We start from the raw sequence: 23,545 nt of genomic DNA, 5'->3' as shown, positions 1-23,545 counted from the left end.
ATTTCTAACAATACTCTTAATTATTGCATGGTCAGCAATTACAATGGCTAAAGGAGGGTAACTGTGCTATTAACAAGAGAGCTTATTTACATTGGGGATGAATCTGTTTCTCCATGGCTAAGGGAGGGTAGATGTCCATTCAAGCAAGACGTGAACATCACAAATGCCTGTGGGTTTGGATTGGAATTATTAATATGTTCTGTTCTTGAGTTGTATCTGTTTTTAAAATATACACTGCTCTGGAAGTTAATTTGATTGAAGAGATGTTTACTCTAGATAAGTGTAAAATACTGAGGCAGTTAAAATGTTGAGTATGCTTTCACTGATGGTTATAAAGAGTATTATAGAAACATTGGTTTTTTCTTTGTCCAGGTAAAGACCATAGAACTTGATTTCTGAGTAATTGTATTTAGGATCACATAGGTAAATATAGCTGCAAATATGAAATCATAAAAGAAAAAAATAAATTTGGTAGATTTTAATGTGATAGTTATAAGACATTTACTGTAGAACTTGAATTCCCAATGTGAGTCCAGCATGCTAAGCATCACTTCACTTGGTGTATACCAAGCTCCAGACTTCATCTAATATTTTTACATTCAATTTAAAGGGACTTCTGCTATAAATGCTAGACTATATATCAGTTTATAGTAATATTAAAACCACTATCAGAACATCTTCTCCAGTCGGACCGTAATTTCAACAACCTTCCCTTCAATGGAATCCAAGCAGTAGGGTTTCTGCATAACCTCTCACACAAATATTGACCTGAACAAAAGAGTTTAGCTTAAACAATCTTGTTGCAACTTGTGCCTTGAGATCACATCTAAGATTTTGGAATGTTCTGGTGAATAGCAGACTTGTATTTGGAAAAAAAAAAGGTACATAACTGCATTAGACCTCTGCTACAAATGCTTGTAGTAAAGGCACAGAGGTTACTGTAACAGGGATATCTAGATCATCCCTGATACTGTTTAAGCTTCAAGTCTTGGTGCCTGAATAGTTTCAGTTCCCATATATGTACAACTAATTAACTCTCATGTTTTATTATACCAACCAATTTTAAATCACAATAATTTCTGTTAGAAATAGCAAACTTTCTATGAATCACATTTTTACACACTAGTACTTGGAAAAACTGTTCAGAACATACCAAAACAAGCTTAAGGCACAGGCCCACCTTTTATTTAACATTTGAAAGTACATAAAACATCCATCTGTGCAATCAGTGCAATGACACAGGACAGTATGATAATCCATTTATATTCCTCTCATGCTGCAAAAGAATAGATTCTTCTACCCAATTCACTTAAATCAGGTGTACACACACACACATACAAGTATCATATACAAAATGTTTGCATTTCAAGGATATTTTAGGTAACATACATTTTAAAATACTTGAGTTTAATTTTCTAGAATTAAAATGGGAATAAAACTTCTTAAGTGTACAGGGATAGAAGAGATTGTAGGTGTAAGTTAAATGTTTCATTTTCATGGCAATGCAGTAGTTGTACTATGATCTATGATTGTAGTTCGAGCCATGGAACGAATCGATTTTCCATGAATTAAAAGGCCAAACCTATTTCCTGAAATATTTTATTACTGATACATCTTATAGTATTATGCTTTGAGAGGGAATGGGGTTTTCCATGTACTTTTATTTGAAATTAGTAACATAAAACATTTTAGATGAACAGTGTCCACAATTACGATGCTGAAGATGTAACCAGTGTTCAAGTCCAGAACTACACACATGCTGACTAGAGAAAGCATCATCTTATGACCAGCACAATGAAAATTAATCAGAAGTTTTTTAGCAAAATGGCTCAGAAGATTATGATTCTATCAAATGAGGTGTTTACAGAAATAAATTTCCATCAAAATCATAAAAAAACCCTCATTCCATGGCAAAACGTTCTCAGAAGAAATATATGGGATGAGATCAGCAGATAAAATCTTAAACAAATTAGTACACAGAAATAAGTTGACAAATGAAGAAAAAGGAATCAAATCCTGAATAGCACTTTGCATAAAAATGTCTAAGTGATATACAAAAAAAATCCCTCATCTCATATAATAAAAACAATTTCATCTATATAGTAATATGTAAATACACGTGATTGAATTGTTTATTGAATGGTACTGAGAAATTTTAAAAAATGTAAGCCACTTGTTTCTCACAGGAATGTGGTCAGGAGTGAGGTGAGGTGAGGTAATTTCACAATGGACTGAGAGGCAGGTATCTTGATTCCAAACCAATCAAACATTTTTTGCCAGAACCAGAGAACCACTTTTAACTGTTCCTTAATTATTTATACTTTAACTGTCAAACCTTATTAGTAACAAGTATGGCAAATCTTGAAAAACAATAACTTGTTATATTATTTTGAATGGGGAATGTAGCAGACAGAGTCAGTGCCTATATAAAATAGACATTTTTGGCACCTCTATTTGTGCTCCTAATGAGGAATCTATATGAATCTGTTAATATTTTATTGTGAAATGTTTATGGTACATATGTTTTTTGTTTAAAAAAACAAAAACCCAAATCTGATGCCTAGAAGAGTACCCCACAGATTGCAGCATTAAGGCAACTGCATCTACTGTACGGCAATGTAGCCATGCTGGCTTTAGATGGCAGTCCAAAAATATGAAAGTGCTAGGAAAGGAGAAGCTATTCTACATACAGCACGAGCTGGAATATGCAAGTCATTGTGTTTTTGAACCACAACCCCCAGCATCTTTCACTTCTCATCCCTGACTCATCCCTAACACAGAGTAGAATTTTCTTGTTATGGCAATGGCTGCCAAGATGTGGATCAGGCTAGTAAGATATAAAACAAACATAATTTTAGTAGTACATAGACTGAACTGCTACATCAGCCTTCCCTGATCTGATGACCTAAAAAGGACTACATTTCCTGACATCCCCAATTGTCATGGATGCTGAGAGAAGAGTCCCAAAGATTCTGTTAGTGAAGACTTTTCTATAGTGTCTTTACAGCAGCCTTTCCCCAAAAGGCACCCCCCAGGTATGTTGGAACTAAAACTCTCAGATATCCCAGCTACCATGATAATAATAAAAAACAAGCTGCAGAAATTCTGGGAACCAGGGTCCCAGCACATAGGGATAACGGCATGTTGATAATAGCCGCTTATAGAATTTATAGGTTTAAGCAACTATCAAAGCTTTTAGAAATTCAAACAAAGGTTAGAAAAATAATTAAATCTACATGGCCTTTATTCTTTGATTGGCAGCTGGTGCTATAAGACTTACAAAAAGGACAAGGTTCTAATTGTTTAATTGTGAACTGTAAAATAGCCACAGAGTTTGAATTCTGCTTTCAGAATTGCAGAGTAACCCGCCGTTAACTAAATAAAGTTTACTACTCCAATTCTGAACAGATAACCTGAGAAAGCACAAGAGAAAATCTTTAAATAGAAGTTTGAAAATAGTACTCTTTTTAGATCTAGAAGTCTATATTCCTGATCCAAAACCCTATGAATCCAGTAGAAATTTAGACATTTTTTCTTCTAACAGTAACTGCACTAAATCATCTGGCATGACATGCAGGGATTAAAAAAAAATTCACTTTGAATAGTTTCCATGCCAGGTTGCAAAGTTTACAGGAGTAATAAAAGCCATTTGCAAAAAGTTGTACAGTCCTTTGAATTCCAGCCAGTGTTGTTTATCTCAAGTGTAAACCATTTTTCCAAACAAAGGCAGGAAACCTGGTTTGCTCCAGATGTTTTGGACTTCAACTTCTGTCACCCCCACCTAGCATGGTTAATGGTAAAAGATGTAACCCCAAAGATCTGGAAGGCACCAGTTGGCCTACCCTTTTTGAAAGAATCACAACAGGAGATTTTGGCACAGTCAAAAATGTCCTGTTACTTAGTAAAGTATATGCACTTATGCTGTTACAATAAGCATTCAAGGAAAGCTATTATTTGGTAATAAAAGCTTTTGGTATGTTGGAGGATCAGACCAAATGGATAAAATTATATTGAAGGGCCATATTTTTAACATTGTTTTCTGACAAAAAATGCAGGATTCATGAATGTCTTTTCACTATCTAATGCCAAAACCTGACTTTTTTTTTTTTTTACATAGAATAATTTTAAAATGTTCTACAGTTAAAGATTAATCATATAACAGTTTCATGGTTCTCTAAATAAACTAATTTTTTTAGCACCATATTGAAGAAGCATGTAGATTCAAATCCTCTTTTAAAATACTTCAGAAGCCATTTATATAAAACCAACTTTTTGGAATTAAAAAGGATCCATTCTTCAAAATTAAGCCTTAAATTATTAGATGGTGGGCATTTTTTGAAAACACATTGTTGGGTATGTTAAACTGACAGTTTTTCAAATTACAGTATTGACTGATTTCATAATCACAACTTAAACATTGCCTTTAACCAAGAAGAGAGAGAGTACAAAATAATTTGCCTCTAACTTAAAGAGGAATTTCAAGCAGTTTAATAACGTGAAGAGAAGATTTAGAAAAAAATTGCAAAAAATATACCTAACTCTAATTCTAAAACTACATTTTATAAAATGAAATAAAGTTCCAAATAAAAGACAACTCTGGTTTATTAGATTCCCCCATGCTGTTCTACTAATATTGCAGCATTGTAATTAGAGGTCAAACTATAACAAAACATCCTATTTTCAAAAGCTGACGATCATGTTAAATAACTGATTTTAAAATAATATGTTCTCATCATAAGTTTGTTTTGATGAACATACACTTAAAAATATATTATTTTAACCAATGTCCTTTAGCCCAAATAGCCAAATATAGTTTTTCTATGGTCAGTGGTGATGGAGATTTTCTGTTTAGTATGAGAAAGTCTTCAATTAAATCAGTGTCCTCTATAACTGTGCTCTTCACAAAAATTTTGATTTTCTTTTCCTAGGTGATGTGCCCTCTTCAGATTTTACTGTTCCATTTACAAAGTTAGCTATAATACAAAGGAAAAAAAGGTAAACAGAGTATTAGAATTTAGGATAGGTGATATTAATACTTAAACATGTAATAAGCAATACTTTTATTTCAGAATTATAAGTTACCAAATTGAACATATTTAAGTTATATACAACATATTTAAGTTAATGCCAATAAATTTTGTGGGTTATATCAAATAATGTATTTCATAAAGAGAATGGCTTCTGCTTCCTCTTGCTTCTAACCTACCTGTATACAAGGAGTGGAGTGGAGAAACAAGTCTTTTTATGAAATATTGGATGAAGTGTGGACAATACTTTACAAGCTGGGGGGTACATATTTTTTTTAACTGAGGTAACAGAGAACATGACTAATGGAAATGGAGAAGATCACATTTTCAGGACTGGGTTGTTTTGGGAGGGTGTTAGCATGACAAAATAGGGGCTTAAACCTTGCACAAATTTAAGGCATTTATTTTATTCCTAAATCTCACAAAAGAACTAGTACAAACCAGTCTGGGAAGCTCTAAGGCTGGGGATTAGCCATCCCTCCCTTATGCCCACATTGATGCATCAGCAAATAGTTGCATGCAGAAACTTAGGGATCCCTGGTCAAATTGTTTGAATCTGTAATTAAACGGAAGCTGACAAAACCCCCATATGGTATGAAGTTAAACATATCTTTTTACAAATTTGAGTGTATACTATTTATGTGCTGTTGTTTACAAACTGATTTTTAAATAATTACATTATTTTTTAAAAAATGGCAGGTGTAGAAATTTGAACAATTTTTCAGAACGTTGCAACGTCCCCAGTCACGTGATCAAGATTTGGGTGCTTTGCAACCAGTGGGCGTTTACAAGCATTGCAATGCCCCGCAGTCACATGATCATGATTTGCGTGCTTCACAACCAGCTTGCAACAAGCAGAGTCAATGGAGAAGACAGCAGTAAAATCACAAGTCGTGGTCACGTGATGTTTAATGACCGTGGGTGATTTGCTTAACAACCATGGCGGAAATGAGGTCGTAAGTCCATTGCAGTCATGTGATATCTTAACTACTGCATTGTTTAGTGATGGAGTTGCCAGTCCCAATTGTGGTTGTTAAGTGAGGACTATCTGTAAATAAATGTTTAACTTTGTATTATGTAGAAGTCATGTCAGGCTTTGTTCAGTTAAAGGCAACTATCATTCTATGCCACAATACTCCATCCAGTGTTAAAATTAAACAAGCAAAGTGGGGTGATTTTAACTAGCATCTGTCACTCCATATTTTGTGGTTTTGATACTGGTATGGATGTGAGGACTATACTTACATCTGCAGGACTCTTTTTTTGTTGGCTTAATTTTTATGTTTGTTTTTTTCTTAGGAATTTGATTCTGTACGTGTTCTCTCCATTTCTTTAGCTGGAAATTGATAAATTTCCACATCATCCAAGCCTGGGTCAAACAAATTGCAGCCAGACAGCTAATTCTAATTAGTTTAACATAAAAAAAAGTTACACATTAGTTAGAATAATGCTGTTGAGATGAATTTTGAGATCATCTCCAAAGATGGACTATTCAAAAAATAAAATGAAGTTACTCATGCAATCCAAATGCTTTTTGATCTGTAGACTATCACATATCATATGCCTTTAATAGCAGACCTTCCTGGATAATACTTTACTTAACAGCCAATAATAATGGCTATTAGACATGATAATTACAACTGTATTCTGCATCAATATTGCTCCAATTTGCATGTGCTGTATCAAATAGCTATGAAAATTTCTCTTCCAATAAGCATTTAGGGCAGGAAGTGCCATCTAACTAAAGCTAGCAGCTTAGGTATGGTAGAGTTAGTGAATAGATCATGTATAGAAAATTTGGATTTTGACATTTGGTTTTATTTAGGATGTAAGCAGCCTAAAATCTTCTGAGTAGCTGGCATACAAATGTATGTATTTGAATGTATTTGAGAGCCAGTTTGGTGTAGTGGTTAAAATACCAGGCTAGAAACCAGGAGGCCTTGAATTCTAATCCTGCCTTAGGTATAAAGCCAGCTGGGTCACCTTGGGCCAGTCATTCTCTCTCAGCCCTAGGAATAAGGCAATGGCAAACCAATTCTTAAAATCTTGCCAAGAAAACGGCAGGGACTAGTTCAGGCAGTTGCCCGGAGTCAGCACTGATTTGAAGGCACCAAAAAAAAAAAAAAAAGTATGTATTTGGAACACAGAAGATAGCTATGAACTTCATAGAGGTATCTGGCTTGCTACTAGGGCAGTCCAAATGCTGAAGTTTCATATGTTCCAAAGGGCAATGCATTCTTGTGACTGTTAATATAGCCAACATTATAAAGATAGGTTGCAGAAAGGTTCTGAGGTAAGTTTACATGTTATCTACCAAAATAAATAGTAGTTTAAAAAGTAATAAGAATAAAGGAAGACTATTATTCCTGCAACAATTTGATACTTTTGGACTTGTGAATATAAAAAACATTCTGAAATAGCTATTCCAGAAAAACGTATTATACCTAATTGTAAGTATGTTGAAGTTTCCTTCTGCTACAGAAAAGCCAGGATTTTCTGCTTTTGTGAGACCAAATCCAAAGGTGAGAACTGACAAGGTCAGGGTCAAAAGACGAGCCATTACAAATAAAAGAGCCCAAAGGGTAAACCTGAAAAGAAAATGACATTTTTTTTGCTATCAGTTCCTCAGAAATTCTCCAATTTCCTAGATTTGAAAAGTTCTCTAATGCAGGCAATAATTTACAGCTAGCTAGAAAACATTTGCAGTACAAAAGGGAACCACTGTTCTCCACAATGTACTGCTAGTAACTTCTAGAATAATTAAGTTCTAAAGCAGCATGATATGGTACACATTCATATTGTCTTACAAATATACAAGATGATACAATTGCTGTATTATATTAACACATAACAATGTATATTACAATCATGGTTTGTTGAATAAACTGTAATTGCTGGATTCATGAAAGGCATCTAGCCAAATTCAAGCAATCCACATTCACAAAACCTAAAGATGAAGCATCATCTTTCAATTCTGAAGCTAACCATGATTAGTAAAATATGTTTTCATCTATTTACACGTACACTTCTAAACAACATTTCAAGATGTAGTTTGATTATGGTTAACATTAATATAGCTACAGAGATAACACTATGTATTCAGTGGCAAACACACAAGATAAAAGGAAAAGGAGTGGATGATATTGGTTGCTTTATGTCACTAAATAATGTGAACATAGCTGTATCAGGTGCTATGACCAATAAGAACCTTTTTTTACTTATACTCTTGCTAGATATTGTAAGAGCATATCCATGGCATCAGGTATTATAACTGAAAATATTACTTTTGAAAACATAACTACCTCATAGAATAAAAACCAAAGAAGAAAGCAAATCACTTTAAAGGCATAAGACAATGAAATAGTGATTCAGATTTCAATTTTAGTTGAACAAAAGCCCTCTTAATAACCAAACACACATATATTTAGCAACTGAGAAATCCAGGTCTGTGAAGAATCACTGCAAAATCAATATACTTGCATAAAGTTTTCAGGAAACCTGAGTGCTGATTGAAATAAATGGATAAAAAAATCAAGAGGAAGAGGAAAATCTCTTCTTTTTTGTTATTCTACCTTTCAAATTTGGGGGCTGTGCATTATACTGGAACACTTTAACATTTTTTTTTTCAAAAAAAAGGAATATGTGCACTGAAAAGCTCTTAAATTAGCAAAACAATGCTTTTTAGTGAAATCATAAAACAAATTAAAAAGTAGTTAATACACAATTCTTCAAGAGGGGCTTGAAGCTAATTATGGAGAAAGAAGTCTAGAAATTCCACTGAAAAGAATGTAGATGACAGGGGAAGATCAGTTTTAGTGGTGATACTTATTTGTGAAAAGTCATGATCTTTCTTGGTGGTATACTAGAAGCAAGATCTTTAAGACCAATCTTAAATGGAGCCAAGTTCTTCAACTAACCTGATCCCAAAATTATTCTTTTCATTTTTGCAAATATAGTAAAAGTATAGTGTATGCTAAACAGGGCAGATAGTAATAACCCACATGCTGGTGAGGTCTAAGAAAACTGTAAAAAAGAAAACTAAATTAATATCATGACAGTAGTAGGAAAATGTAAAAAACAAGATTACCCTTTCTGTTTATTCTCATCACTGAAGTAGAAAAGACGTGAAGCGTGAAAAATGAGCTCTACAAGATAATGAGGTACCAGCAAAATTAGACCCAAGCGCTGAAGGCTGAAACAGTAAAAATAAATATTTCATTCTGAATATTGTTCATTCGTTAACAAAGTTCAGTAACAATGAATTAGGTTCAGTGTATCTTAGACATCAGACAGCGGATTCATTGTGCTATCAGGATGAGCGTTCTATGGCTTGTTAAGCCATGATCAAACTTGGTGACAGATTGTTAACTATGACACAAAAATACTAAATGCTTTTTCTTAATAGACTATAATATTGACAAATAATATATTGAATAGTACTTTGGATACTATAAAAGACAAACACTTACTTCAAGATATAGGCACCAGCTATATGAGCAATATAAAGACAAATATAGTGCAACTGTCTTGGAATATCTTCCTAGAATTATACAAAATGGAAAAGACAAACATGTTACAGTATAAAAGCAAACATTTTAATATGAAATGTCTTAGTTTTCCTTGTTCTCTGAGTTTCTGCACTGCAGTAATTTATGAACAATTTTTCTGTTGAAGGCATGTTCTTCAATCAGCTTTTTCCAGAAGCATTATTAACAAAGACATGAATAATTTGAAAGCAAAAGTAATATAATGCATTATACTCCCTATCCAACAACATATTCCTATACAGTATGATTCTCTTACTCTCCCTGTTATTATTTATCTTTTCCTAATTTAGAATATCATCCTACATCATTATAAATGAAAGTAAATAAAAAAAATATAATGCCTAAATTAAAGTTGCAACTTATACCTTTCTAATTTTTTGGAAGTAGAGTTCTGGAAGTGCATGGAGCCAATAGGCAATTTGGCAAATATAGAAGAATTTAACCTGAAAACTAAAAAGAAAAGAACATATATAATAGCTTTATACATAGCATTCAATAGTTATCCTTGCCATGCAAATCATCATGAGAATCAGAAGCCATTAACCCAAAACTGAAGTTGTTCAGGAAGGCTGAAATTGTCCAAACAACTTGGAATGGCAAAACTTATACCTTAGTTAAGTGTTTCAAAAGTTTCCAAGAAAATGTTACACTGAATAAAAAATCCATCTTCTTTGGACAAGGAACAGGGGAGGGAAAGAGGAGGAGGTCAAGAATAGAAGTTAAATACACAATGAATATTACCAGGTTCTGCATTTAAATTGAAGGATTAAAAAAAAACACATTAATATTAAGAGAATATTATACTCTGTATGTAAGAGTGATCACTCGTCAAGGCATAAGAATTCTTGTAGAGTGATTTAGAAATAATTTCTGTGTACTGTAGCATGGAACATTTAAGCAAGGTTTGTTTAAGAGCTGATCTATAATATTTGTTAATAATGTTCTCAATAACATAAATTTGAACAAGCAAGCAAAATGCCCAACACATCAAGTCAGATAAAAGAACAAAATAAAAAAGCTTACAACATATGAGAATGAGGGTAATCCTTCCACAACAAAGTTGGGTTTGTTGTAAATTCTTCCTAAGGAGGAAAACATAAGGTTAAAGGATTTCATATATTTTAGGCAAACGTTCATTTAAATTAATTTCCAAAAAAATAACTTGACTTACTTACTGCAGACAAAATACTTGCTCCCCATACAAATGAAAACAAGTAGAAAAAGGCTAGTTGTCCTGACTCATTGAATTTACTATGTTTTGTTTTTGACAAGTGGAGACGTCTATTAATTTTCTAGGGGGAAAAAACCAACAAACACCAGAAACATTAATTTAAATGTATGGTCAAATACATTTTTTTCCCTAATAAATATGTTAGCCTCCCCAAGAAACAATGCTAGATTATCTCTACTTCAGCATTTATATTCCAATGCTACAAAACGCCAAGCTAGATTTTTCCTTTTATTTTTCTTATTAGGCAAATGAACTTTAAAGTGTGAGCCACATATTCTATTATATTAGTTGACAGAGCAGTCCTTTGATAGCTGCTGCTCAAGTGTTAGAAAAACAATCTGCATACAAAGCAAGTCATTACTCTACGTGCCACACAGGTTTTGAATTTCGCAGAGTCTAATCTAGAGCCCATGTCTATATACAATGACCCAAATGAATGTCTTGGATTCTTAGTTGAGACTTGCATAGTTTTTGTATCTCTGTACTCTGTTTTCACACCACCTTCCTTAATGGATCACAAGTTTGCATGTTGGAACACAACCAGGCTCTGAAGCACAATCTGAAACTGGTTTCAGTCTTAGTTTGTTTATATTCTGATAACCATATTTTCCAATCCAGAACATTTTCAGCTGGGATGTGCCAAAAAAAGGGGAGGAGATGGTAGTGCAAGTTTGGAATGCACATACTGTATATTTTGCATATCATAAATTGAGATAGATATCTCTAAACTAAGTCTATTGACCAATACAAAACAAATATACAGCAGCTTCTGTTTTCATTCTAGAGTAGAGGACAGGAAGACAAAACAGAAAGTGAAGTTTCTAACGAGTCTTTCAGTGGTTTATTTGACTAAGCTGCTGATTGCATATTGCAATTAGCAACTGACGTAGGGAGGCACAACATCAACTTCTGCACAAGCACTGTTGTTTTATTCCAGTATAGAAAGATATGAATCATGTCCAAATTTTTATGTTAAGCTCTTTGCCTGAGGTTTTAAATTATTTTGCATAATTGGACAATGGCTGTTGTTCAGTCACACCATGTCTTTAATAACATGGCAGAATGCAATTTTTATTTAAGACTTTAACATGTATAGGAGTCACACTAGTTATCTTTAAAATAAAAGCAGCAACAAAAAAAAAGCTGCTTAAGATTTTAATATAATAAATATAGGAAAATGATTAAATTACCTTTATCAGCAGACTGCCAAGTTAAACCTGGATACTGAATTACTGAAGAAATGTGGAATCCATCCATTGATGGATATAATTTCTATTCATTTCACAATAAATTCATAGTGGGTATATAATTTTTTAATGAAGTTGCCACAGAAATCAGTTCCAGAAATCCAGTATTATTTGATTAGGGATTCAACATGTTGCCAACATGCCCATCTTCAGAGAAGAACCAAATCCCTCATTAAATTCTGGTCCACAATTTGGGGATGGTTCCAATTCTGGACTGCTATCCAAAATATACTCTAAAGTGGAGTATGTGAGAGATTTGGCTAATTATGAAGCCATGATATTCAATGCTGCTCTATAAATATAGTAAAAAACTGGCCAAATAAAATACAGAAACTAAATATTGTAAAACTTATGACCATAACAGATACACATGTCAATATGTCCACAGGCACATCTCTCAGTTCTTGTCTCTCCTTACTTTTTAAACATTTTAAGTTCTATTTTTACAAAAAAGGAAACTAGCAGGATTCAAAGCAGGGAATCAAGATCATGTAGGCCCCATAGCCACTATCAGAAAACAGAACAGGAGGGTATGTCTAGCTGTTCCAAAAAACTAAAGTTGAAATGATGATGGCCGGGAATATTCTTGATAGCTAAGTGTAAAGGGCAACATCTTTACTAGTTTGCCTTCTGGTAAATGGGATTTTGAATGCCATTTTGTGAAAATTTGCATAACATGCTTTCAAAATTCACACCAGCTCATTTACATGCAGGAAAAGACACATTCCAGAGCAATTTATTTATTACCTGCAGGTAGACTGCTCGTTCTAAAGCAATACCCTTTCATAATGTAGATATATGGTTGATAATGAAAAAGTCTGGGAGATGTTACGTATTATTAAATTTATATCCCACTTTCATTTTGTACAATTCAAGGTACTGTACATAATGTTCATGCCTAAGAGAGGACTAGATCTCATAGTCTCCCGATTTCTAGTCCATCACTTTAACCACTCTATCAAATGGGCTCTCATATCTTTCATATCCAGTGGTAAAGCATACTATTTAATAAATGTATCTTGAAAATCTTTGAACTGAACAAAGTTTACATATTCACATTTATCTAATAATTGTAAACTTACATCTAGTATATATTCCTGAATCACTGCATGCAGAATAATGGCTATAAGCATGTAGAAGATGATGGTGGCCATGTCTTTTGGACCATACTCATAAAAATGAACTGGGTCAGATCTGTCATCTGAAATGCACAATATCTTACTGTTAATAGTAGTACAGGTTATGCTTAGAATCTTATTATATACCAGAAGAACCTACAGAAAACAAATCTTCAACAGTGTTGCTCCCCTTACATCTCTGCAATAAATTCTGCTTTAAAAACTATAAGGTCATGTTTAAGTCCTTTAATATTAAATTGTTTAACGTGTTCATTATATGGAGGGAAAAAAACAGCATAATTTTGTAATAAAAATGCAGAGAATCAGGCTATACTGCAACATATAGACAAAATAATTTAAGACTGTAATCCTACATATACATATGCACATCTTCTTGTTGTTCAGTCATTAAGTCATGTCCGACTCTTCGTGACCCCATGAACCATATCGCACCAGGCCTTCCTGTCCTTCACTGCCTCCCTGAGTTTGCTCAGTTTCATGCTCACTGCTTCAGTGATGCTATCTAACCATCTCATCTGCCGTCCCCTTCTCCTTTTGCCTTCCATATTTCCCAGCATCAGGGTCTTTTCCAAATAGAAATAGTCCTCTCTTCGCATTAGGTGACCAAAGTATCTGAGCTTGAGCTTCATTATCAATCCTTCCAATGAGCAGTCAGGGTTGATTTCCTTTAAGATTGACTGGTTTGACCTCCTAGCAGTCCAAGAGCATCAATTCTTCGGCGCTCAGCCTTCTTTATGGTCCAGCTCTCACAGCCATACATTACTACTGGAAAAACCATAGCTTTGACTATGCGGATCTTTGTCGGCAAGGTGACATCTCTGCTTTTTAATATGCTATCTAGGTTTGCCATAGCTTTCCTCCCAAGGAGCAAGCGTCTTTTAATTTCATGGCTGCAGTCTCCGTCTGCGGTGATCTTGGAGCCCAAATAAATGAAGTCTGTTACTGCTTCCATTTCTACCCCTTCTATTTGCCAGGAATTAATGGGTCCAGATGCCACGATCTTAGTTTTTTTAATGTTGAGTTTCAAGCCAGTTTTTGCACTCTCCTCTTTTACCCTCATCAAGAGGCTCTTTAGTTCTTCTTCACTTTCTGCCATTAGGGTGGTATCACCTGCATATCTGAGGTTGCTGATGTTTCTCCCTGCAATCTTACTTCCAGCTTGTGATTCTTCCAGCCTGGCATTTCTCATGATGTACTCACATGCACATCTACATATGCACATATACACTTGGAAGTGAATAATCTAGGAGAGTATCCGAGTACACATGTAGAAGACTGTATTGTAAATTATTTTTAAAAACTGCAACCAGACATAGAATAAATGATCTTTTATAATTACCTGTGGTGTTTGTAACATTGTACTGAACCGTTATAAACATGATGGCATATTTGGATGTAACCTAAAATTTAAAACAAAGAAAAAAATAAGTTATCAAGCTCTATGCTATACATTTTTCCACAGTTGCTGTTAAGATTTACATTTATTATGAATGTTGCAACTATCTAAGTTTCAATCTTGTAGAATTCATCCCAGCAGTGATGAAATTACTATAGCCTAACTAAACTGCCAAATTAAGAACTGAACAAGACTGAAGGTAACACTATTGATAACTAAAGGACTAGGTACAGAGGCCTAGTCAATCGTGATCTCAGATCACAGTTTACTTCCCAGTTTTGGAAGGCCCTCTTCCAATTATTAGATATTAAAATTCATTTGTTGCCCTTGCATCATCCAGCATCAAACAGAGAGTGAACCAATTATTAAAGCAATATTTAAGGTGCAACATCTCTTACCAAAAAGACAGCTGGACAGAGCTGTTGCCCCTTGCAGAATTTGCCTACAACTCAGTACATTCCTTCATCTGCATGTCTCTATTTCAGGTGACTTACAGCTACCACCTCTAAATGTTGGCCTCTACAACTTCTGAATGTGCAGTTCTTCAGGCCTCAGATTTCCTGTAGGAGAAACAAGAGGCTTGGTACCTCTTAAAGGAACAACTGGATCTGGCAAAGGCAGCATAAAAGTGGGCTGCAGACATACACAAACAAGAGGGTGCTAAAATTGCTAGAAGGAATTTGGTATGGCCTTCTATAACATTTTTGTCTTCCGCCCAACCTTTCAAGAAGCTAGGCTCATAGCAGCCCCTGCCTAGTGGAAATAAATCCAGAGCCTTTGTTTTCAATTGCCAGCATCAGCGAAGATTCATCTTGATTTCCACTGATCATTGCTTGTGCAGGATGTGCCCCCCTGCAGTTTAAGGAACAGAATAGCTCCATCCCCTCTATCTTGGATGGGGAGGAACAGCACGAAGTGGAGGCTATCCTGGACTCTAGACATTTATCTATCCTGGGCTCTAGAAACGTTTGGAACATGTCATTCAGTGGCAAGACTACCCAGAGTCAGAGGTTGTGCGAGAATACAACAGATGTGGACACCCCAGAACTTATATGCCAGCTTCATCTGCAATGCCCAAGGAAAGGCCATCTATGTGAACTGCAACCATTTACAAAAGACATGGACGTCCCAGGATGAACAATGCTTTGAGTTTTCTGGAGTGGAGGGGTCACAGAGAAGACAGGGCACAACAGGGGGAATGGGAAGCTTCTCCAGCTCCATCTACTTCTGGCTACAAGACTGGTGGGATAGGATAGAACAGTGAGAAAGGGTTGATGAAACTCAGAACAACAGGAGGGAGGGGGAGGGGGAAGTAACTGTTCATTGTACAACTGCATTACAGGACTCGTATAAAGATCTAGGGGAATTGCCAGTAGAGGAGAGCAGCAAATCTGCAGTTTGTTCCCATGATTGTTCAGTTTTCTAGCCACGCAAGAGGAGGGACTGAGGCTAATGGGTGTGTGTGCGTGTGTGTGTAGAGAGTAAAGATGACAACCTTGACAGAGATATGGTGGGTTAAGTGATGCTCTGACTGCCTTTCTCGGTGCCTGGAGGCTGTTGAGGTCTGGATGGGGAGCAACAGGTTGAAACTGAACCCTGGCTTTGGATTCAGGGATCCTTGGTTCTGGGAGAATTACCATCTTTGGTCATGGATGGGGTAGCACTGCCCCAGACGGACCTGGTGCACAATCTAGGGGTTCTCTTGGACTCACGACTCCTGCTCAAGGAGCAGGTGGCAGTTGTGGCCAGGAGGGCCACAACTGTGAGTGGTGCGTCAGTTGCGCTCATTCCTGGACCAACACGCCCTTCTCAGAGTTACCCACACCCTAGTCACCTCCCACCTGGACTACTGTAATGCACTCTACATGAGGCTGCCCTTGAAGAGTATTTGGAAGCTTCAGTTGGTTCAAAATGCAGCAGCCCACACAGTTCTGTGCAAGTCTAGATTTGTGCATGTATCACCTCTTGTGGGAGTTGCACTGGTTGCCAATTTGCTTCTGGGTCCAATTCAAGGTGCTGGTTATCACCTTTAAAGACCTACATGGTTTGGGACCTGGTTATTTGCAGGAGCACCTTTCCCCAATTACATCTACCCTGCCCACCAGAGTGAGTCTGGGTATGTTGCAGGTCCCATTGTTGAGGGAAGTACATCTGATGGGACCATGAAGGGCCTTTTCCGTGATGGCTCACTCCCCATGGAATATTATTCCCTCTGAGATAAGATTGGCCCCCACCTTGATGTTGTTTCAGAAAGCCCTGAAGATATGGTTTTGCCAGCAGGCCTTGGGGACCCCAAGCTGAAAAGGAGCAAATCAAGTGGTTGTGCTGTGTTTTTGGCTGCTGTGGGGTCGGGTGAGAGTTGGTTTTTTTGTATTGGGGATTTTATTTTGTAAGCTGCCCGAGTCACTGTGTATGAGTTGGGCACCCATATCAATTTGATTGATTGATTGATTGATTGATTGATAGATAGGCTCCACTGCTTTGGCAAATGGGGCTAAAGCACTTTTTAAGTCCAGAATATTCAAATAACATTAGGAAGTGGCCCAGACAGACACCTCCCTAATTCACTATAAGAAGGAAGAGGTACAGCACAATCAGACTTGCAAGATTCTGTTATTATAGCCAATCTCCATGAAAGTAGTTTTAGCTGTCCTGTGGAATTGATTTCCTGGTCTGGTCTATTTAGTATGGCTGACACTTTCTGAAAGGCCTTGAAAACCTTGGGCCTTGGGGTAGGGTGGATGGCAATTGTTTGGGATGTTGCCTACATTGTTGTGCTATCTGGATTATCATCTTGTAATTATTCTGTAATTCTTTTTGGATTGTTATTGTATTTCTGTTTACTCATTATTTTTTATGTTGCTTTTTAGTTTGTGGGCTGTCCAGAGTCAATTGGAGTCAGGCAGCATCAAAATAGAATAAATGATAAAATAATTTTATTGTGGAATCTGGGCTTCTAAATATTGGCATGTGCGCTCTATATACATATTGGAGAAACTGTTTTATAGTTTATTTGTGCCCAAATATTCATCATATTCTTTAGATTTCTTTTTAGAGGGTCAATACCATTTATTATAAGGTAACTAAATATTATTTCAGAAAAGGCTGCTAATGCAATTGCAGAGGAGGTAGATGCAATAAAGGCACAACTCAAATCCATGTACCAAATTATTTTATAAAGCAAAATAGCTTTTTATACAATTTTAACTGAAAAATGAGGTACTTGTGCTACTTTAAATGTTACATATTATTGTACTTATATCCTAGATTTTTGGGTGAGTGCCTTTGAGTCAGTGTTGGCTCCTGGTGACTGTCTCAAATAGTCCTTGCAGTTTTCTTGGCAGGATTTTTGGAAGTGGATTGCCATTGCCTTTTCCTAGGGCTTACAGAGAAATGACTGGCCCAAGGTCACCCAGGTGGCTTCATGCTACTGGCAGACCTAAAACTCATCATCTCCTGCTTTCTAGGCTGTTGCCTTAACCACTACACCAAACTGGCTCTCTTATATCCTAGATTACAAGACTGATATTAATATTGCTATCTACAAAATCCATCCTCCTTGAGAAAAACTATGCTTTCCCTGAAACAGATTGGGCAGTTTTGGTTGGCACTGAAACTACTGTAATTGGCAACTATGAGGTATGAGTGTCCCCACTTCTATTACATCTTTGTCAGAATGCCAAGGGGAAGAGTGAATGTTATAAATGACCTATCGTTTGTGAATGTGTCCAAAATTACCATGAAAAATGTGAAATTCTGAGTCACTCCTGACTGAGCAATCTGTAGGAGTTAATCAAGTAAAAGGTACACAGATAGAAGAATTTACTATATTGTCCTGGTCACTCAACTGCACCACCACCTGTGAAAAATCAAAAGACTGTTGGATGAAGATTTTGATCACATAGCATTCTTCACACATTGCTACTCTTCCATATTCCTTCCTCCCAGATCTAGCCTGCTATTCCACAAAGTAATCTAATGAACAGAGCCGGGCAAGAACTTCTCCCACATCCTGTGTTACGTAACAGATTAGTGTTTTCATCCAGATTAATTCCTGGAAGGTAGAATTTCTATTAGCAACTCACTTGGGATTAAAAAAAAAACCAAGAAATTACTATGACTTCCTGCTATTTCACCCAAAAAGGAGAAAAATCAGTTAATTTTTACTCATTTTATTGCTATAACCAAATTGAAATCTCCCATCATAGTTGTACTTGATAGTACTGTACTCATCAAGTCACTACTAAGCCACTGTTCCCTCTTCTCAAGCACATTCCTGAACATCAGGCCTGTCTAAAATCAGCTATGTATCATTTTTCTCCAAAAAGCTAACCCATCCCTACTTACTCAAAGTTAGTGAGGCAGCTTCAGCATCCTTAAGATTCTTCTAAAATGGCAATGCCATTAGTAACAATAAGTAGACTCAGAATTTTATAGCTCCCAGTTCATTAGTAGGCCAACAATTTAGACAAATTACAAAAATCTTGACTCAACTGATGTTTGCAATAGTTTTTGCAAATAGCTTGTTTGAAAGAAATAACCTAAAATAAACTCATAGACAAGTAGCAAGGTTATTCATGTACAAACTCAACCTCTGGATAGGTTACAATTGTTTCTTTAAGCAGCTGCACAAGCACATACTCTTTACATTCATGCTTGAATATCTTCAATTATTCATACACAATTCTTCAAAGTTTATTTAAAACAGAAATGAATTATGTGCTCAGGAAAGGTATGAAAGGCAAAGAGGACTGAAGATTGGCTTTTTTTTTTTTAAATGGACTAACATAATCCTCTCTTGAACAATCCATGCTTTGAATTTTAGTGATTGTGGCCATATTGAATTTTCCATATAAATAATCTTTTTTTTAATCCACATGCCATATATCTGTAGAGATTTTATTATTTGTTTTACTGAAAGCCCTCACTAGGGTCACAATGGGCATTTGTCGGATATACTTACTTTTTCACTGGAATTCCATCCAAAGGGCCAATGAGCTAATTTCCCCCCTCCTTCAATTGACTTCTTCTTTTTCCCTGAACTATCTGCAATGATCATATTTATATATTGTGCTATTACTTCTCTTTCATTGATGTGTATCAATTCCTCCACTCTTGGACTGGGCTTCAGACACATTCTGATTTGGAATTCATGAGAAATACTTAGTCTTTTGTTGAATTATATGGAAAGTTACCTATTCCTTAGTTTCAACTGTTAGTCATAGAGGTTTACATCTAATTAATTCACAAATATCAGAAGGATCCTATTTCTTCTTGGAATAACATCTGTTATGCATACATGTACGTGCAACTGATCATGTAACACAATACTATCGGCCAATAAGCAGATGGAAAAAAAAATCAAATCTGTTAAAAGTTGGAAGATCAAATGGCATGCAGTGTTTCAGCAAAGTATGTACACACATACAGTAAATAAAAACACAATGGCTGTGAGCCACCCAGAGTTCTGGTTCTAGGATGGGTGGCCATACAAGTGTTACAAATGAGTAACAAAAAAATAAAAATGCAAACATTCTGCTGCTACTACTACAGGTCTTGAAACTTTTTGGACTAGAATCATTTCGAATGCGGAACACATTCTGGGTACTTCAACCGAATGTCTATTGGGACGGTTTTCCCATACCCAAATGGGAAAGAGAACCAGTTACAATGACTACTTGCAATCCCTTCTACCAGAATGTTCTTTGCTACCACTGCTCACATTATTTTTCTGCATAGGTTGCATAATTTCAAAAACACCAGGCTATAGATCCCTCAGTGATATTTATATTTAAATAAATGGCCTCAAAGCATCATTGGCAATAAAGTTTCAACCATTCTTTGTGACATGTCAATTTTCCTTTTGTTTAATCAAAATAATTTCTCAAAATAAACCAAAAAGTTAGAAGGGCCAAAGTGATCAATGGGTATCAAAGGAGGTGTCTATTGACACACTGAGTGCTATTTTGGGTAACCCAATTCTATTATGATGGGAACCAAATAGTCTACTGCAGGGGTTCCCAACCTGGGGTGCCCACACCCCCAGGGGGTGTGAGATGGAATTTCGGGGGTGTGACAATTTTATGCACTGAGTTAAAAGCTTTTTTAAGTTCAATTTGTTCATCTGCATTAGAAATTAGACTTCATCTTCAAATGTGATATTACTTTTGCAGGCGGTGCGAACATTTATCAAACATTTCCTAGGGGTATGGGGCATAGAAAAGACTGGGAACCACTGGTCTACTGGTTAAAGTATTAGATGGAGATTACTAAGTAACTTTGGGTCAGTCATTTTCTTATCCCAATTTATCTCATGTTTGGGGATAAAGTAGAAAAGATATCCCATTATGCCAACTTGAGCTCCCCCCCAAAAAAGTTGGAATAAAAAACAATTTATTTGTCTTGCACTAACACAGAACTGGATTCATCTAGATCAGTGGTTCTCAAAGGGAGTCCCCGAGACCCTTTCAAGGGGATATGCGAAGTCAAATAAATAAATATTTTAAAATGTCTGCTTTAGTTCCTAATACAGTAAATACTGATAGATATAACCCACATAAACCAAAGGTCTTTGGGGTCCTCAATCATTTTTAAGAACATAAAGGGGTCCTGAGACCAAACTGTTTGAGAACCACTGATCTAGATCAATCTCATCAAATGTAGGAAATTTATATCTCAGTGTTTCCTAACACAAATGCATGGATGTTAATTCCCTGAATTCTCCAGCCAATATAGCCATTGCTGAGAATCCTGGGAGTGAAGTTCACACAATGTCCAAGTTAAGACTGCTTTAGTTTCTGCTTAAAAATGTCTAACAAAAGAGAATCTACCAGCAAGCCAAAGCCTTTCTTTTCATCAGAATCTTGCTCCATCTTCTATGTGGCAGCCAAGAGTCAGCATCTGAAAAGGTTGCCAATCCCTGTGATAACTCTTCAAATATTTTATTAGGTTCTCCAATTGTATCTTTATTTCAGTCCTTCCCAAGCTAAGTTTAATTCCTTCAACAGAATGATGTCTGGATTCCTCAACACCTTTTTTGCTTTACTCCAGATATGGTCCAGTTTGCATTTTAAGAAGGATATCAACAATATCCAATGTGGTAAAACTGAACTTAAATATACAATAAGTTTCAAATTAATAGTGAGGGAAGGGGAAACCTTCAAACACACAATTCAAACCAGCAGGAAAAGCCTCAAAAAGACATGGTTACATATATAAACCAAATTCATTGTATATTTATCTTCCTATTAAGTTTTCTACAAATCCTAGCATTGTTCAAGGCTTCATTTTTAATTAATTAACCACTTACAATGACTTTTTATTTAAAGAAACTAACTTATCACAAGTGTGGCACAGTCAGTCCATATTTAATATTTGGGTATTAAACTTCTTCCAATTCTATTCTGTGGCTTGATGACTCAGGTAATGAATATGCTTATGTAAATTTGGAAACCCCTGAGACTTGACTGTTTATAAGCTTATTAAGAGCAAGACATGAGACTGTCATTGTCATAGGGTATGCAACTGGATAAGTATTTTGCATCTTGTATCTTGTTAAGATTAGTCTCTGGCAGTGAAATGTGTAAGCAAACAAAAGTCCAGTTAATTTTTAATATCAGCATTAACTCTTCTATATACCATTGGGTCTATAAGAGATTTCTCATATCTTGTTCAGAATAAATATGGACAGAATGCCAAGAAATGCAGAAGCTCTTTAGTGGAATTATCTAATCACTAGTAGCTATCAAAGCTATTAAGATCAGTGGTATGCCTAATGCTACTGCTTATTCATAAGGACCAAACCCAAAGCACAATCACTTAGCCCAGTAGAAGCAATATCACATTTAGATTGTTTATTATGCTTAACTTACAATCTATAAACTCTTCCTACTAAACTAGCCCACCTACCCAACTGCTTTGGGAAAGTATTCTGCATCTTCCCAGGACATTTTGTTTTTATATGAAATCCAGAACTGTGCTCCAGGGCTGAAAATCAGGACAGTACTAGGACTGAACTCTAGCACCGTGACCAGTTCTAAACAGAAGCGAAACAGGAGATAAGTGGGAAAACACCACTGAAAGGATGACCTGTACGTCCCACGTCATGATTTAATACGGTATTAAGCGAGACCCACTCCCTTCACTATAGAAAAACGAGAGACGCTTTAACCATTTTTCTACAATTATCTCAAATTGGTTTATGATATATTATTCCCCCCTCCCCACAGTAGCTTGGCTGGCTTGCACGAGTTATCTTCTCGGTGAGGCTGCCAGTTTAATTCCTCCGCCCTTTGGTGGCGAAGAAGAGGGAGAACCCGGCTAAGAATGCCTGGCGGCTACAGCCCAGACGTTGAACCCGGCATTGCCGAGCGCCATACAGCATACGTCTGCTCCTACTTACGTACGTCAGCACGTAAGAGTGGAGCGCGACCGTGAGAATGAGCAGCCAAAGGGAAAACAGTAACAGCACAGGAGGAAGCGCCAGAGCTTGAGAGAGAAGGGCGGGGCCGCACTTGAACGGGGGGGGGGATGAAAGGGGGCGTGCCTCGAGCCCGCGCGCTGTCGCTTCGTCCCCGGCCCTGTATAGTAATGATACCTCGAACATGAGCCCCAACAGGAGGCCCATGGCCAGGCAGGACACGGCATCCGCGTGGTTCTGGATAACGAACTCATGGCTCAGGACTGGCGGACTCTTGTTTTTCTTCCGCAGCCCCATAGCGGCAGAGGTTTCAGAGAGTGGGAAACTCCAGGACCCAAGTTGAGGGTGAAGTATGGATGAAGAGCTGCAGTTCCTCTACTCTCTCAACAATCCCTCGCTCTTCACCTCACACCCAGTAAACACCAGCGACTCTTGTCCCTTCCCCCCCTCCACAACTCTTATCCGCCCTGCTTTCCACGCTTGGCCAATCAACATGTGGGATAATAGTGACTGATAGTTTCAGCAGCTAATCGCTAGCC

At 36.5% G+C, this 23,545-nt stretch overlaps 1 protein-coding gene across 1 annotated transcript; it reads right to left on the bottom strand.

Annotated features, from left to right (window-relative positions):
• Positions 1-1,163: 1,163 nt before the first annotated feature.
• Positions 1,164-23,426, bottom strand: LOC103050371 (translocating chain-associated membrane protein 1-like 1). Its single transcript, XM_007425098.3, has 11 exons — positions 23,184-23,426; positions 14,531-14,591; positions 13,135-13,253; positions 10,750-10,866; positions 10,598-10,656; positions 9,940-10,024; positions 9,497-9,567; positions 9,115-9,219; positions 7,472-7,615; positions 6,273-6,430; positions 1,164-4,973 (listed from the first exon to the last, which is right to left on the bottom strand). The coding sequence occupies exons 1-11, from the start codon at positions 23,301-23,303 to the stop codon at positions 4,900-4,902; spliced, it is 1,113 nt and encodes a 370-aa protein (XP_007425160.1). The 5' UTR covers positions 23,304-23,426; the 3' UTR covers positions 1,164-4,899.
• Between the last annotated feature and the right edge of the window lie 119 nt (positions 23,427-23,545).

The sequence above is a fragment of the Python bivittatus genome, unplaced genomic scaffold (genome assembly GCF_059951505.1).
Source record: "Python bivittatus isolate LINGU-HERP-01145 unplaced genomic scaffold, Pbiv_v1 ctg000700_np1212, whole genome shotgun sequence".
Taxonomy (NCBI): Eukaryota; Metazoa; Chordata; class Lepidosauria; order Squamata; family Pythonidae; genus Python; species Python bivittatus.
Note: the sequence above shows the minus strand (reverse complement) of the source record. Positions and strands in the feature narration are given on the sequence as shown.

Coding starts and splice junctions, on each gene's coding strand:
- LOC103050371 (XM_007425098.3), bottom strand. CDS start 23,303: ATGGGGCTGCGGAAGAAAAACAAGAGTCCGCCAGTCCTGAGCCATGAG. Junction 10,657..10,749: donor GAGCAAGTATTTTGTCTGCA/GTAAGTAAGTCA, acceptor TTTCCTCCTTAG/GAAGAATTTACAACAAACCC. Junction 10,025..10,597: donor TACCCTCATTCTCATATGTT/GTAAGCTTTTTT, acceptor TTTTCTTTTTAG/TTTTCAGGTTAAATTCTTCT.